Raw genomic sequence first — 16,273 nt, 5'->3', positions numbered from 1 at the left:
CTCGCATCAAATCGACTTATGCTTAGCTCGGGGGTTAACAAAAACTTTAAGAGGTATTCTGTTATAAGTTCAAAGATTTCCCATTGATAATTAAAAAACCTAAGCATTTGTTCTATTCAGAATCCAAGCCAATGAAGTTATCAAAAAATTTCAAAAAACGAGGACAAAGCAGAATTCAATACACATCGAAAATAAATCAAGAAGAAAGGGAATTCCTTATATTCACATAGAGTATTTACAACCCCTACAAAGAGCCTTACACAAAACCAAAATAAAGGAACCTAATCTGCTTTGGGGCCACATCCCCGGGAACCACACCCTCGGGAGCTGCATCATCGGGAGCCTCATCTTCAAGAATCTCCTCCTCGGGGACTTCGTCCTCATCTCCTCCGCTCTCGGAACCACTAACAGAATCCTAGTCATCGGAGAGCAAAGCAGCAGCCTCTTCCTCTAAAGTCTTTGCTTTCTCAATATCAGCTGAGAGGTCAAAGCCATGAGCTTGCACCTCCTCGAGAGTTTCTCTCCGGGACTATCGCATGGCATGGTCGAGAGCACATGATAACTTCAGCCGCAATGGAGATCTCCTGTGCCCAGGTGTTAGCAGCTTTAGCATCAGCCCGGTACAAGCACACAAATGCCTCTGCCTCAGATTTGGCCTTCGCAAGCTCAGCGGTTGATTTAGCTTCGAGCTCCTCGATCTTGCAGCTCCGGGCCAAGCTTTCCTCCTTTTCATTTTAAAGCTGTCATTCGATTGAAGCCAGTTGTTCCCGAAGTGTATCTTTCTTTGAGGTGAGACGGTCCATGTGTTGCTTCCGCCCTAGGGTCTCGGCCTCTTTCATCTTGAGCTCTTCTCGAAGCTGCTCCACCATCTTGCCCTTCTGCTGGGCCGCAAAGTTGAAGTGTTAATTGCCAAATCAAATAAATGCACAACAGACCCTCAAAGGTTGTATCACCTTTTCAATAAGCTCGGTTTGTTCTTGACGAGCCTTCGCCAACTCGACTCGAAGATCCCTGACCTCCTCCTCTTTTTGTACATAAAGGTGCTTAAGGCCATCCCTCTCTTCCGCCAGCTTCTTGAGTTCGGCTTCACATCGGGCAAGCTCGGCCGGAGATTTGGAAAATTCTTGTTGGTGAAGTGACACGGCCTTCACGCAAAGAAAAAGAGTCAAAAAGATGAGAATTAAACTCGAGCGTAATTATGAAGACAAAAACTTACTTGTTTGAGAAGCCTTTTGGCCTCATAAAAAATAAACGAGGCGTTAGGATCTGGACCATCTTCGATCGCTGCAAGACACTCCCAAAAAATGTCATTCCCTTCATGGGTCATTCCCAAATCAGGAGTCCTCATGGCCCGGGCATCTCGGAATTGCCCTTCGGAGAACACTGGACCCGGTGATGAGTCATTTGTATTGATTATCCCAATTGATTCACTTAGGATATTAGACTCTATTTGAAGGGCCTCGGAATTAGGCTCTTCGAGCTCCCCCACCAAATGTCCCCCGGGACGAGACACATTTTTTCCACCTGATGGCTCGGGGACTTTGCTCGAGATCCCCTCCGAAATTTCTTCGGTTCGAGATTTAACCACATCTGCCACCATTGGTTCAGTGGCCTTTGAAGAGTCAGTGCTTCCTCTTTTCCGAGCTACCAACAGACAGTCGTCGTCTTCTCCCTCCTCTTCCTCATCCTGAAGGTGTTGGGCCGCTTCTGAAGATAGTGCCGCAGAATCGGCCTTAGGCTTTCGAGCCTTGCTTTTCTTTGGCTTCGAGGAATTTGTAGGCAACCCCCTTTTCCTCTTTATTTCCATGGTGGGCTTTGGGATTTCTTCTTCACCTAGCGGGGGCGACCGCATAGCAATGGCGTCTCCGTGGCATGCATAATGATAAAGTAAGTATTTCACTAAGAGACATAAATATGTGAACAAGAGAACTCATCATGGTTTTTAGCTTCCCATCAACCCTTTTCCAAGTCACTCCAACTGCGTTCCACGTATGAAGAAGTGGAGGCCAGTTGCCGGACCAAACCTGTGAGGTTCGGGACCGCGCCAGGAAACCAAAAAACAGTTGTATCATCAGAAAGGGATTAGATCAACAAAAGAATGAGATCAAGAAAGAGTAGGGAAAACAGAATATGAAGTCACCATCGATAAATCCGTATTTACGTTTCATGTTCCACTCATCGGAGAATGGTATCCTCTCAGCAGGAATCAGATCGGAGGTCCTGATTCGAACAAACCTGCTCATCCATCCTTGGTCCTTGTCCTTATCAATGCTGGAGAAAAGAGATTTTAAGGATCGGCGCTGCACCTTTATCTGACCACCTCGATAAAGGAAGGGGTTGTATAGCCTGATCAGGTGGTCTAGGGTAAAAGGCATCCCCTCGACCAGGCCCGAGAAATATCTGATCATATTGACGATGTGCCAGAATGAAGGGTAGATCTGGCGAAGCGTCACCTCGTATGGTTGGTAAAAATCAAGAATCACTGGGTCTATGGAACCCAAAGCTGGATCTATGGGATCCAACGTGAATGAGTAGGTATACACGCTTAAGTACCCTGCCTTATGGGTAGTGATGTCCTCTTCAGGGGAAGGGATCACAACATCTTTGTTCTCCCAGTTGCAATCTTTTTTCACCCACTCAAGCCCATCTTCAGTTATCAAGAAGATGTATCGAGACATGGGCTCACATCGGCCTGGTGTCGAAACAGGTTTATCGATTTTAAAACCGGCAGTTAGTTCGCACGGCCCGGGAATACACTCCTCGATACGAGGTGGCACCACTATTCTACCTCTGGCCGGTCGCGGTGATGAAGAAGCTTTTTCTTTATGAGGCACAGCTTTAGATGTTTTACCAATTGTGGTTTAGAAATTCAAGAGAAGAGAAGGAGTGGATGCTATAGTAAGAGAAAATTTAGAAAAGGTGAACTCAGAGAAGTTGAAGGAGCTAAAGAGATTTTGAGGAAAGAGATTTTGAAAAGTAAAGTTTGCAGACATTTTGAAATTGGCCTATTTATAGAGGCTGCTTAAACGGGTTGGGAAAGCCAAATAGTCGATCATCAGCCGCCTCCCATTAATGACCTTGGGAACTATGCGGAAGCGACTTTTCAATCTCTTCAGCCGCTGGCATCACGAGATTGACATCATGATCGAGGCGTCGTAGCATCGAAGATCAAATCGTTTCTTATCATCTTACTCTAAGAAACGCGGGGACTATCTGTATACGGTCGAAATCAGGCATGCCCGATTTTTCGGGCTCGAGGGGTTACTTTAAGCCCGAGTTCAGGATGGATCGAGTTCGAGCTCAATGGACCAGGCTCGAGCTCAACGACAGAGTACAAGGCTCGAAGAATCAAGTGCTCGAGGAATGTCGAAGCCTTATATGACCAGCCTCGAGATAATGCCGTTATGGATTTGTAACAGAATGAGCAAGATTCCTGCCACGTCCCCAAAATCGTGGCGTAAATCTCAGAATAGATTTGTGCGAATCTGTACTAGGCGGTTAGACAACTGTACTAATAAGATTCTTTACTGTAAATAGAAATATACCATATGTAGGGTTCCCCTATTATATTAAGAGGACCCCAATCATTTGTAAACATCATCAATCATTAGCAAAGAATATACTCTCTTACTTTCTGGTTCATATTTCATCATAATCGTCCTTTTACTTTATTGTTCTTCTTTTACTGTTCTTAATCAACCTCGAGGTCACCTAGCTCGAGGTCAAAACTACCTTACACACTGGTTTGATTTACTTATTTCTTTCATTTATACGTTATACTTCTTGGTTATTAATTAGTATTGAGCTAAATCACATATCTTTAAAACCATAAATCAAGTTTAATTCGTATTTTCGAGGTAAACAGGGACTTTATCAAGTTATAAGGTGGTGACAGATTAGAACATTGCACCAGTCCCTGGACTCCGACTGGATTAAATATAATGGGCCATTTAAGGTAGTTGGAATTATGCTAAAATTCAGCTAACTTTTGATAACTGTCTAAAATGTACCGAAACAATACAAGCCACGAAACCAGCAGGACCATAATTAACTAAGCAACAGAATAAGCTTATGTGACAAGATAAATTATTTACTATAGTAAAACAATTAAGGCCAGAAAGGACAAATAAACGAGCAAGACCAAGTACAGTATTTATTCATAATGACCTGCAAGAACAAAGTTGGTATTTGTATGCTCAAAATTGGAATTTACTATTCTTCCCCGTTTTGTTTGGATCAAAGCCTTGTAGGCAAGTTTCTTCCTTTAATGTTAACCATTAATGGATTGATACCGACGCCGATAAGCATATATATGAGTGGTTAATACTAGTGTTCTATGTTTCTTTCTCAATTAAGTTCACAATCGCCAGTTAAAACAAAACAACTCTAAGTCTTCTGGAATACTAGCAACAAGGAGCATTGGAGAAAATGATAAACCAAACGGCATAATGTTAATTAAAAGGTATAAAACGATATATCTTAAACAACCAGATATATAGGCAAAAAAAAACGTGAAAGCTAAACATTCAAGTTCCGTGCATTAATGGTTCAAGTTTTCTATATCATTAAGTTTAAGTTGACGTACAAGTCAGTGGCGGAGGTAGAATCTCCACAAAGGGGGTTCAAAAAAGTTTTTTTTTTAGCTAGTGGGAATTGAACCTATGATCTTATGTAGATTTTGAACCCCCTTGACCACTAAACTACACTTTTGGATTGTGTTAAGGGGGTTCAAAACTTAATATATAGAGGTAAAAAACAGATTTTGCCTTATATATACAGTGTAATTTTTCGGCAAAGGGGATTCGGGTGAACCTCCTTGCGCCCCCCTAAATCAGCCCCTGCATACAACAATAGATAACTCTCTAGCAAGCCTGATATAATAACTTGAAAAATAGAGTAAACCTCCTATCTGTTATAGCATAAAAGTTAGCTATTGTATATAAGTTTGAAGCTCGTGAATATAGCGGTCGTTAATCAAGATGATCAATAAGCATGTTTAGCGCGTCCTGACTGTCTCAAAGTGATTGCCGAAAGAAGATTAATCTATAATGTAAAGCATAAGAATCGTTGCCACCTTGTTGTTTCAATTTCTTGTGGTGGCGTTGAGTTGGAGGCATATTTATTGATTTCAGCAAAGAAGAAGGATATTCTCCAATAGTGATCAACCAATTTCTTGTTCTAGCTACAGAACCTAGGTGTAAACGACAATTAATTAATCGCATAACTGTATATATATGTATAGCAAGTTAGAGACACAAACCAATCTCATCAAACAAGAGAAAAAATCAGCATGGCCTCTGACAATCTTGTAGTGCTCAATGCTCTTGACACAGCACGTACCCAATGGTACCATGTCACTGCCGTTATCATTGCTGGAATGGGATTTTTCACCGATGCGTACGATCTCTTCTGTATCTCCACTGTCTCTAAACTCTTAGGCCGCCTCTATTACTATGATCCTGCCACGAAAGCCCCTGGCAAATTGCCTCACATGGCTAACAATTGGGTGATTGGAGTTGCTTTAGTTGGTACTCTATCTGGCCAACTCGTATTCGGCTGGTTAGGAGACAAACTTGGTAGGAAAAAAGTCTATGGACTCACTTTAATTCTCATGGTGGTTTGTGCACTTTGTTCTGGCTTGTCCTTTGGGTACAGTGCAAAATCTGTAATAGGGACGCTCTGTTTCTTCAGATTCTGGCTTGGATTTGGTATTGGAGGAGATTATCCTCTTTCTGCTACAATCATGTCTGAATATGCTAACAAGTCAACTCGTGGGGCGTTTATTGCTGCGGTGTTTGCTATGCAAGGAGTTGGGATCATCTTCGCGGGGCTCGTTTCAATGATTATCTCCAATGTGTTTTTAATCATGTACGGAGGTAAACCATTTGATCAGGATGAAATTTTGTCCACGGAGCCTGAGGCCGATTATGTTTGGCGGATCGTGTTGATGGTGGGGGCTCTTCCTGCACTTGTTACCTATTATTGGAGAATGAAGATGCCTGAAACAGGGCGTTACACTGCTATTATTGAGGGAAATGCTAAACAAGCAGCGATTAACATGGGGAAGGTACTTGATATAGAAATCCAAGCAGAAGGTGACAAATTGGCCCAATTCAAGGCAGCTAATGAATATCCTTTGCTCTCCAGTGAGTTCTTCCAGCGCCACGGGCTTCACTTAATAGGTACAATGACAACTTGGTTCTTGTTGGACATAGCTTTCTATAGCCAAAACCTCACTCAAAAGGACATATTTCCAGTCATGGGACTCGCTAGCAAAGCCCAACACATTTCCGCTTTGAGGGAGATGTTTGAGACATCGCGTGCCATGTTCGTGATTGCCTTGCTTGGTACTTTCCCTGGTTACTGGTTCACAGTGTTCTTCATCGAAAAAATTGGCAGGTTTAGGATACAATTGATGGGGTTCTTCATGATGACAGTTTTCATGGCGATCATTGGAGTCAAATATGATTACCTAAAGACTAAGGAGCACAAATGGGCATTCGCAACTCTTTATGGCTTAACTTTCTTCTTTGCCAACTTTGGACCCAATTCGACAACATTTGTGCTCCCCGCGGAGCTCTTCCCGACAAGAGTGAGATCCACTTGCCACGCACTGAGCGCCGCATCTGGAAAGGCTGGGGCGATGATTAGTGCATTTGGGATACAACAATACACGCAAGATGGAAATGTTCATAAAATCAAGAAAGCCATGATGCTGTTGGCTGTCACAAATATGCTTGGATTCGCTTTCACTTTCTTGGTGACTGAGACAAAAGGCAGGTCACTGGAAGAAATTTCAGGGGAGGATGGCAGGCAGCATGAGACACAAATGAAGACTAGTAAGCCTGTTTCTGGCCACCAGGATGATGGATGGGAATGATCATATATGGTTTATCACTTTGAGCATTGCATCTATAGGAAAAATGGATCAATAAACGGGCAAAGAACCGATTAATTGGTTTGTTGCTCAATGCCGCGTTGAGCTTGGTAGCTTTTCAATCACTTCTATGAATAATAAGAGCTTTAACATGATAAATCACCTATTACCGCAAGTAAAATGACACTGCTAGCATACATTTTTTTACTCTGTCAATATATATATTATTTAAACTCAGCTTTAATAAGATGGCCATTGGCGAGTAATTGGCCAGGAGCTTTTGCATTTTCTTTCTCCTTTCTGACCCTTCCCCGGGGGTTTAGTTTCCTTATTGTTAGGATAAGTGATAAATGTGTTTATTATATATTCAATCTTTTTCTGAGGACATGGATGCTTTTTATTGTATCTTCTCACTTTGCATAAAAAAATCAAATGTGTCTCACTACTATAGGTTTTAGTTCATGCACTTGGTAATGGAAAGGAATTAGTATACCATTTACCAATAACTTCTCCAGAACCATGAATCCTTCTGTTAGATTAATCCATTAGAAAGTTGGAATTCTTGGAACTTCAAAATTAACTTGAATAGGAGTAGAACACGACTACAACTATAGGATATTGTAGTCAATTCAAATACCTTCTTAAAACCCTTTTGGTGATGATCATACTACAAAAGTCCAAACATTAAAGATTTTGTCCACCTTATCAGCGCCTTATTTTTTTCTCCTCATCCACTTCCCTTCTAACCCGCACCGAGTGTTTACGCCCAATCAATAAATAAGTGGCACATCTCAATTTATTTAGCTATAATTTTTAGTAATTAACCATAGTTAACGATATGTATTTTTGTACTTGATCTTAAATGATAATATAAAAGATAGTTAATAAAACCTTGCCATAGTTAATAAAACCTTGCCATATTCCGTTGTGTTCCTAAGTTAATGTCAATAGATCACCGAAGAATCACAAGAAGGTACAGAAAACCCAGAAAGCAATTGGGAAAAACTCTAGCCTTTCAGCTACCTGTAGGCATTATTATTCATGTCAAAAAAAAAAAAAAAAACTTCCACAGATTATACAACAAAACAAAAATGCAGTTTAATAGGAATTATCGATAAAGAAAAAAAGAAGGAAACAAAAATAGAAGAGACAGACTACTTTTCTTTCCTAATACTTTCGTTTCATATACTCAATAAAAAACATAAAGAAAATTCTACATTTATAGTAGGTATATTTGCAATTTATTTTTGCTTACTCCTTAATAGCAAGTAAATCCTATGCTTGCTGCAAAACTTGTCTCCCACAGTATGCCGTCGATCGAGTGTTTAGCATTACACTAACTTTCGAGTTGCATTTTTGCAAAAGTAAACCCGCAACGAAAACAAAATGTTAAAAGAAGAACTGCGAGAAACAAAAGGACAAATTGAGGGCACCCCTAAAGCTTTCTAACTTAGTTACTACGACTTTACTCCCTTTTAATTTTTTATTTATTAGAACTAGGGCTCCTAATAGATCTTAATTTTCTATGGTTAACTAAATTGGATGTGAACACCCCCTTCTAACCTTATTTCTTCTATAATTATGTAATTTTTATTTTATCCGTCCTAAAATGAACTCGTTACGATTTTGCAAAAAGAAAATGAATAGATGAAGTGGTATATTGTAAATAAAAGAATAATTGAGGAGCAAATTAAGTATGCAAATACAAAGAGTTCAATTATTGTATGGGGCAAAGCTGGTTGACAGCAGGTGGTCGAATGGTAAAATGACATGTGGAACTGAAGATAGGCAAATGACGAGTCGGGAAACAACTAACACCGGATGCAACGTGTGTGACGAATTCTGGATGAATTCTGAAGGGAACGTAATCGACGATAGAAGTTTAAAGGTATTCCATCGGATAACATTCAATGAGTGAATTTAAATGAGCAGCTGTTACAAAGAATATTTACATTCAAAGCCTGTTATTATAAATTCATCAATGACACTTTTATTCTCATTAAGAGGAGCTTGATCCTAGGATCTTGTTTCCATAGGTAGAGTTATAAATAGCGGGGTAAACATCCATTGTAAGGGCATGAAACATTCTGCACACAAAAGCTATACTTTACTATTTTGCTCTGAATGACCAATATCTTTGTTTACCCTAAAAAACGGATGGATAAAAATTAAATTGTAAGTGGTTTTAAGGATACGCGAATTAATTCGATATAAAGGGTAAACTGCGTTAGTATAAACAAAGATATAATAAATTCAAACGATGTGAGGAGGATGATTCCAGACTTAATGAATTATCTACCCTTGATCCGGGCTCACGATGGCCAGTACTGATGAACAAGAAGATGAGCTTTCAATAACACTGAAAAATAGTAGTATATTGCTTTGGAATGCGTGTTACAATGTCCTCAGTGAATTATCAGACCCCTCTTTATATAGTAGGGGAATCATATTCTAGGTATAAATTTGAAAAAGGTAAAAAAAAATCTTTTATTTAACTGATATCCGGTTCTTCATTGATACGTGTCGAGTTCTACACCGTGATATCCGGCCGATCACGGCTATTTCGGCCTTCTGTTGGTCGTGTTTGATTGCCTGACAATGTTCTTTAGAGTCTTTCGGGGTTTGGACCGATCCCGGATCATGACCTCGATGTTCTCGAGGGAAAGTGTCATGCTCCCGGATTCTGACTCGATGAGACCCTTATCAGAGACCGGGGTGTACCATGAGCCCGGTTTTACCTGTATACAGATAGTCCCCTCATTTCCCGTAGAGTAAGTTGACGAGAAACGACATGAGCTCCTCGATTCCTTCCTCAATACGCCATGACAAAAACGATAATAAATCTGAAACGTCTCGTCAGTCATGTTATTATGAGCTTAAATGCGTGCTAGCTGCCAGTTTGCTGTCCCTGGACGTGAAACATCGCGGAACCCCTATAAATATCCCCTCCTTTGTTCATTTATCACTTTACATCCAAACTTCTACCTTCGATCTTTTAAAAGATTATAGTCTTCTTTCATCCCCCAATATTCTTAAGTCAGTGTGCTTGGTTTCATTAGCAAGTTCTCATCCTTCATCCCGTCATTCTCCTTCATAGTTAAAAAAACCCTTTTAAAATAATAGCAAAGACTTCCAAGATCGTTTCCCAAAAAGAAGCTCCTTTTTCCTCGCAGCCGACCACTAAGGTCGAGGAGGCCGCCTCCGATGTGGTTGTCCTCGAAAGGTCTGCTGCTGACATGGCTACCGGCGAACCGGCCATCAAACCCCCTTGAAGATGTTCATTCTTAGGGGTTGTTTGGTCCACAACGACTTCAAGGTCGAGAAACCTTCTTCGGTACAGGGTTGGCGCGGGGAAGCCTCGATATATATTTGCTCGATTACCGAAGATGACCTCCCCAGGGTCCGCAAGGACTGCAACTGGCCAACAAGGACATAGTGGTCTGCGACTCTGATGAGGCCATTACTAGCCATGCTAAGGGATACCTAAGTGTCTCCACTTATCCCTTCACATTGGACCGGTGGACCCGGTCATTATAGATTTCTGTAAGAGATACAAGGTATGCCTCGGTCAGATCCACCCTTTGTTGTGCAGGATCGTGATCCTCCTTCAATTTTTTATGAACAAGATCTGGTTCTGCCGGTTTACAACAGATCATCTAGTCCATCTGTACAGTCCCCGAATTTTCCAAAGGAGACTGATAAAGCTCGTGCGCCTGTCCAGTAAAGCCCCATTCTCAAGTATCGATAAGGACCAGTATCGAGGCTAGTAGGGTAGCTTTGTCCGAGTGAGGACCTCAGACTTGATTTCGGCTGAATGTAGGCTATTTCCTGAGAAGTGGAATGCATTACGTAAGTAAAACTTTCCTTTGAATATTGATTTCATGTTCATCTATCTTTTCCGCATTTATATTCGTAGTGGTGCAGCTGTCGCTCGAGTCCCAAATGATATCCCTCGGCTCAAGGAGTGGGTCAAAGGTAATGTCTCATAATGCCCTACTTTGGTCGTTGGGAGGCCCGTTCCCGTGGTAAGATTTCTTTCCTGAGTAAGTTGCGTTAGGCTTCTTCTTTTAGCACCACGTTCTTATTTCTTTTACTTCTTCTTTGCAGGTTTGCCTAAGACCGTGGAGCTTAGGACCCCGGTCAGGAACGAGGATTTTGCTATTGAGTCTCCTGCTCCGTGGCAGGCCAGATAGAAAAAAAGGAGAAGGGCCCCGAGTTCTTCGAGCTCAAAAAGGAAGAAACCAAGGCGAAGGTTGGCTCATAAGCCAAAGGAAAACTCCAGCTCCCGAGCACCAGATGAGGACTTGCTCTACCAGCTTAGGGAGGGGTCTGAGGAAAAAGATCTTTTTGTGCATGTGAACTATCGCCCCCCGAAGAGAAAGGGGCCGTTGAACAAGAGATCCATGAGGTCAATCTTCCTTAGTTTAGGGAGATTGATAAGGAGGCCGGGGCTGAGACTTCTCGGAATGTCGGTAGTGCCCCAAAAGATGCCCTCGGTGTGATATATTTTACTGGGTCTCCCTCCTTTATGGAGTCCATGATCAATGAGGCCTGAACAGTGAAAGAGCAGCCCAACTAAGGGGATAATGGAGTGGACAATCCCCTCTAGAAGACATCACCAGGTTGGGCGCTTTAGAGGTACCGAGGAAAAGTTCATCTACGGAGGCAGGTTTGCCTAACTCAAGCTCGAGGTTAATTAATCGGTTCCCCACCCCGAGTATGGATCCTGGTCAGAAGCGATCAATTATTATCTCCATTTCGAAGGATGCCCGAGTTCTCTTCGCCCCTGTCGGGATAGCTAGTTACCTCTGGTGCCTTGTAACCGAAGAAGACCAGGCAAAAATGAACGAGGTGGATGTGCCATGCTTGTTCAATGAAGCGCAACAGGCTCTGAACGGGGTAAGGTGTTGTCATCCTCTATTATCTTCAGAATCAGTTTTTAAGGATTCTAATGCTTATTCCTTTCTTCATTTTGTAGGCCTCGGTGCTTCACCACGAGACCTTTCTCCGGTACCGGGATGAGCTTAGCCAAATCGAGGCTGAAGTCAAAGAGCTTGTTCAGAAGATGGATACTTATAAGCTTCTCAGCAAGCAACCCGAAGGAAAGGTCAAGAAGCTTCGAGCCGAGTTGGATGCGGCTTAAAAGGAAGATGTCAACCTGGTAGAACAGGTAAAAGTCTTTGAAGTTAGTGATGACGATCTAGACATGGCGACTAACGGTCAAAACCTGCAAGTCCAATAGAAGCTTGATCGAATCGACCAACTCCGAGCCGATATGGATGCGATCAAAACCGATGCTGAAAAGTGGAAAGGCAAGATGGATCGTTTGGCTTTGGAAAAGGAGACTACCCGAGAGCTGCTGGCCACAGCGGAGACCCAACTTGGAGCGGCGAGGGAGAAAGATGAGGCTCGATCCCAAAGAATTGAAGCCATCCAGTCCCAGCTGAGCTCGGCTGTTTCCAAACGGGATACCTTTGCAAAAGAGCTCAAAGCAGCCAAGTCAGTGGAAGAAATAACTAGGGTCGATGCTGCGGAGATGGTGGCCTAGTAAGAAGCTGATGCTGAGGTAGCCCAGGATTGCTTGAAAGACATCGTCGAACATGTGAAGTGACAGTCCCCCAGGGACACTCTCGAGGAAGTTCATGCCCAGGGTTTCGACCTATCGGTTGAGATTGAAAATGCTAAGAGGCTCAAGGCCGAGGCCAAGAAGTTGGCATACCCCGAGGATGAGGAACGCTTTGAGGGTTTCGGCGGATCTGAGGGCGCAGAAGACCCCGATGGTCTTGGTGATGAGGCAGGCTCCGGTGAAGACCAGGCTGCTTAGGTGCCTTGTAGGTTTTTTATTTTTTTTGTATTTTTGTAAGGCCGTTTGGCCTTTGTAAAGAACATTATATATATATATATATATATATATATATATATATATATATATATATATATATATATATATGCACACACACACACACGAGACATATATACAAGGCTCTTCTTCCCTTCGGCAATTTTCAAGCTTGTTTCTTTTAGCTTTTTTCTTTACAATTGCAAAGATTTTGAATGCCTTAGCACGTAATAATTAGGTCTTGTTCGGAGGTTCAAACAATGCTTGTTCTCGGTATAATTTTTCTTAAGACTCAGGGGCTTGGTGTGACCGGAAGCTTTCCCCGAAGTTCTTAGAATTTTTTAGATTACAATTTTTCCGAGGGTAGTCTTTGAACCGGTTTAGAAATTATGAAGGCCTTATATTTTGGTTATGGGTCTAGACGTCTCCGAGCCGTTCTAGGACGGTCGTAGCCTTTTACGTTCGGGTGCTGCCGAATGGGATTATTATCATAGGCTTCGATACCCGAGCCATTCGAGCTTGCCCAGGATAGCAGTCCTCGAGCAGGGATGGTCGTAGCCTTTAAAGTTCAGGAATACCTAATAGGTTTTGTGCCCCCAGAATTCGATAGCCCGAGCCGTCCAAGCTTGCCTTGGACAACAGTCCCCGCGTGAGGGTGTTCTCTTGGATCCGGATAGGGGTGGCCCTTGGGCTCAATGTCTTTATGGAACAAAATGTAGTAGTTTTTAAACCAGGATACGAATTGAGTTCTTTGGGTGAAGGCTTGAACGGCCCAATTGCCCGCGACCGGAGGCAAGTCCATTCTTTCCATTTGAAACCAGGACAAGAATTCGCTGAGCATCTCATTATCTCTCTATTTCACTTTGAAAAGGTATGATATCCTAGTCTTGACCTTGATATCCCCGATGTGTTCTTTCACGAATGAGTCTGCAAGTATATCAAATGAGTCAATACAATTAGAGGGTAGGTTGTGATACCATATCATAACTCCCTTCGACAAAGTTTCCCCAAACTTTTTCAGCAGGACGGACTCGATCTCATCATCCTCCAAGCCATTCCCTTTGATGGCACATGTGTAGAAGGTTACATGCTCATTTAGGTCAGTTGTTCCGTTGTACTTAGGAATCTCAAGTATGCGGAACTTCTTCGGGATCGGCTTCGGAGTTGCGCTCGGAAGAAAAAGGTTTTTGAAAAAATATCTTGGAATCCTGGCCCTTCAATATCGGTGGTGCTCCTGGGATTTGGTCGATCCTAGAATTATAGGTTTCCACCTTTTCTTCATTGGCTTCAATTTTCTTTTCTCCCGACTCTACCCGTTTTGTATGCTCCTCGAGCATTTTTATGATCTCGGGGTTAATCCCAAGTTCAGCATCATTTGGCCTTTCCGTGACCGGTTCATTTCTGCAGGTGACTTCCTGGGACGGCTCGATCTTAATTCTGCTAGGGGCGCATCTTTGGTTATGCAGCTAGGCTATCAGTGCCTATTGATCCTATAGCATTTCAAAGATCACTCGCAAGTTGATCCCATCACCTTCATCGTTGAACATATTTTGGGTAGTCGATTGGACTCCTCCGTGGACAGTGTTCTCAAAATTGATACGCAAATTCGCATTGATGGACACATGTGAGCTAGCATCGATCGGTTCCGTGGATGGAACTCCGTTAGGATCGATAGGGGGCACCTCGTTTCTAGGGTGCTATATTGTTGCTCTCGCCATGGTGACTGGACTCAGCACCCACATTTAAAGAGCATATTGGGAGTTTGACATTTTAGATTTTGACCTGAAATTAAAGACACTTCAAACAACAAGTGTAAAATAGGGTGTGTTATGGAAGCTTGTATCGAATACCCACTATTATCCCAAAGTTTACCCTAAAAAACGAATAACAATTAAATTTGCAAGTGATTTTAAGGATACACGAATTAATTCGATACAAAGGATAAACTGCATTAGAATAAATAAATAAAGATATAATAAATTCAAACCATGTGAGGAGGATGAATCCTGACCTAATGAATTATCTACCCTCGATCCTGGCTCATGATGGCCAGTACTGATGAAAAAGAAAATAAGCTTTCAATAACACTGAAAAATAGTAGTATATTGCTTTGGAATACGTGTTACAATATCTTTAATGAATTATCAGACCCCTCTTTATATAGTAGATGAATCCTATTCTAGATACAATTCTGAAAAAGGTAAAAATATCTTCTGTTTAACTGATAGCCGGTTCTTCATTGCTACGTGCCGAGATCCATGATGTGATATATGGCCGATCGTGGATATTTTTGGCCTTTTATTGGTCGTGTTTGATTGCCTGACAATGTTCTTCGAAGGCTTTCGGGGTTCGGACCCATCCCATATCAGAACCTCGATATTCTCGAGGGCGGGCGTCATGCTCCCGAATTCTGACTCGATGAGACCCTTGCGTCGATTCCGATCCCTCGTCTTCATGTCTCAAGCTCGGTTTATCCTATCGGAGACCGGGGTGTACCATGAGCCCGATTTTACCCGTATACAATCTCTGAATGACTTAAGTTGAAAAATATGGAAAACACAAGGAAAAATAACGGGCACAAAAATACTGACATCCCCGGCGATAGTGTATTTGCTGATGAGATGGATGGAACATTTTCTTAGCAATTAATAACAGTTATAAATCAAGCAATGATTTGATTTTTGATTCGGGTTGCTCTTATCATATGTGTCCCAAGGATTTACTTACCACATATGAATATGCTGAAGGTGGAGTTGTCTTGATGGTTAATAATGTTGCCTACAAAGTCATTGGTAAAAGTACATTCTGAACCAGAATGCATGATGGTGTGGTGGGAACTCTCGTCGATATTAGATATGTTTCCAACTTGAAGAAAAATCTCATTTCTTTAAAGGTGTGGTGAGAACTCTCGTCGATATTAGATATGTTTCCAACTTGAAGAAAAATCTCATTTCTTTGAACATTATAGAATCTCTTGGGTGCAAATGCATATGTAAAGGTGGAGTTCTGAATATTTCTAGAGGTGCTCATGTGATCATGAAAGTACGCAAATCTAGTACGTTGTACACTTTATGAAATCCACCATTACAAGTGTTGCTGCTGTTTCAACAATAAATAAGTCTGATTAACATCAACAAGCTCTTTTTCTGGCAGCTAAATAGATTTTTTTCAGAATTAGGATCTACTTGAACAGGTAAGGTTAATACGGAGATAGGTCTAGAAACCATAAACAAATGCTCTTCTACAGGGATGGTCTAGGATTGAAACTTTATGTGTTCAATCATTAACGTTTTAGAATTGAACTTACTGTATTTTGTAAATTACGGGTTCGGATCTAGTATTTCTTGAAATTTAGTTGGTTTTCACACACATACATACATACATACATATATATACACACACTGCCTCGAAAATAGTAGGTTCGGGTGAACCGTGGCCTAAGAGCTGCATTGGCAACTGTACTTCTGTTTTGCAGGCTGTTAGATCCTGGAGTTGATAGATCCCATATCCGAAATCATTAACATTGGACCATGGTTTGCAGAATCAAAGATGTAGAA

At 41.8% G+C, this 16,273-nt stretch overlaps 1 protein-coding gene across 1 annotated transcript; it reads left to right on the top strand.

Annotated features, from left to right (window-relative positions):
- Positions 1–5,290: 5,290 nt before the first annotated feature.
- Positions 5,291–6,880, top strand: LOC107760820 (inorganic phosphate transporter 1-11-like). Its single transcript, NM_001324701.1, is given in 1 exon segment — positions 5,291–6,880. A coding segment is annotated over 1 exon segment (1,590 nt).
- Positions 6,881–16,273: the final 9,393 nt, after the last annotated feature.

Source organism: Nicotiana tabacum, chromosome 8 (assembly GCF_000715075.1).
Source record: "Nicotiana tabacum cultivar K326 chromosome 8, ASM71507v2, whole genome shotgun sequence".
NCBI classification, from domain to species: Eukaryota; Viridiplantae; Streptophyta; class Magnoliopsida; order Solanales; family Solanaceae; genus Nicotiana; species Nicotiana tabacum.
This window is presented reverse-complemented; position numbering and strand designations above follow the sequence as displayed.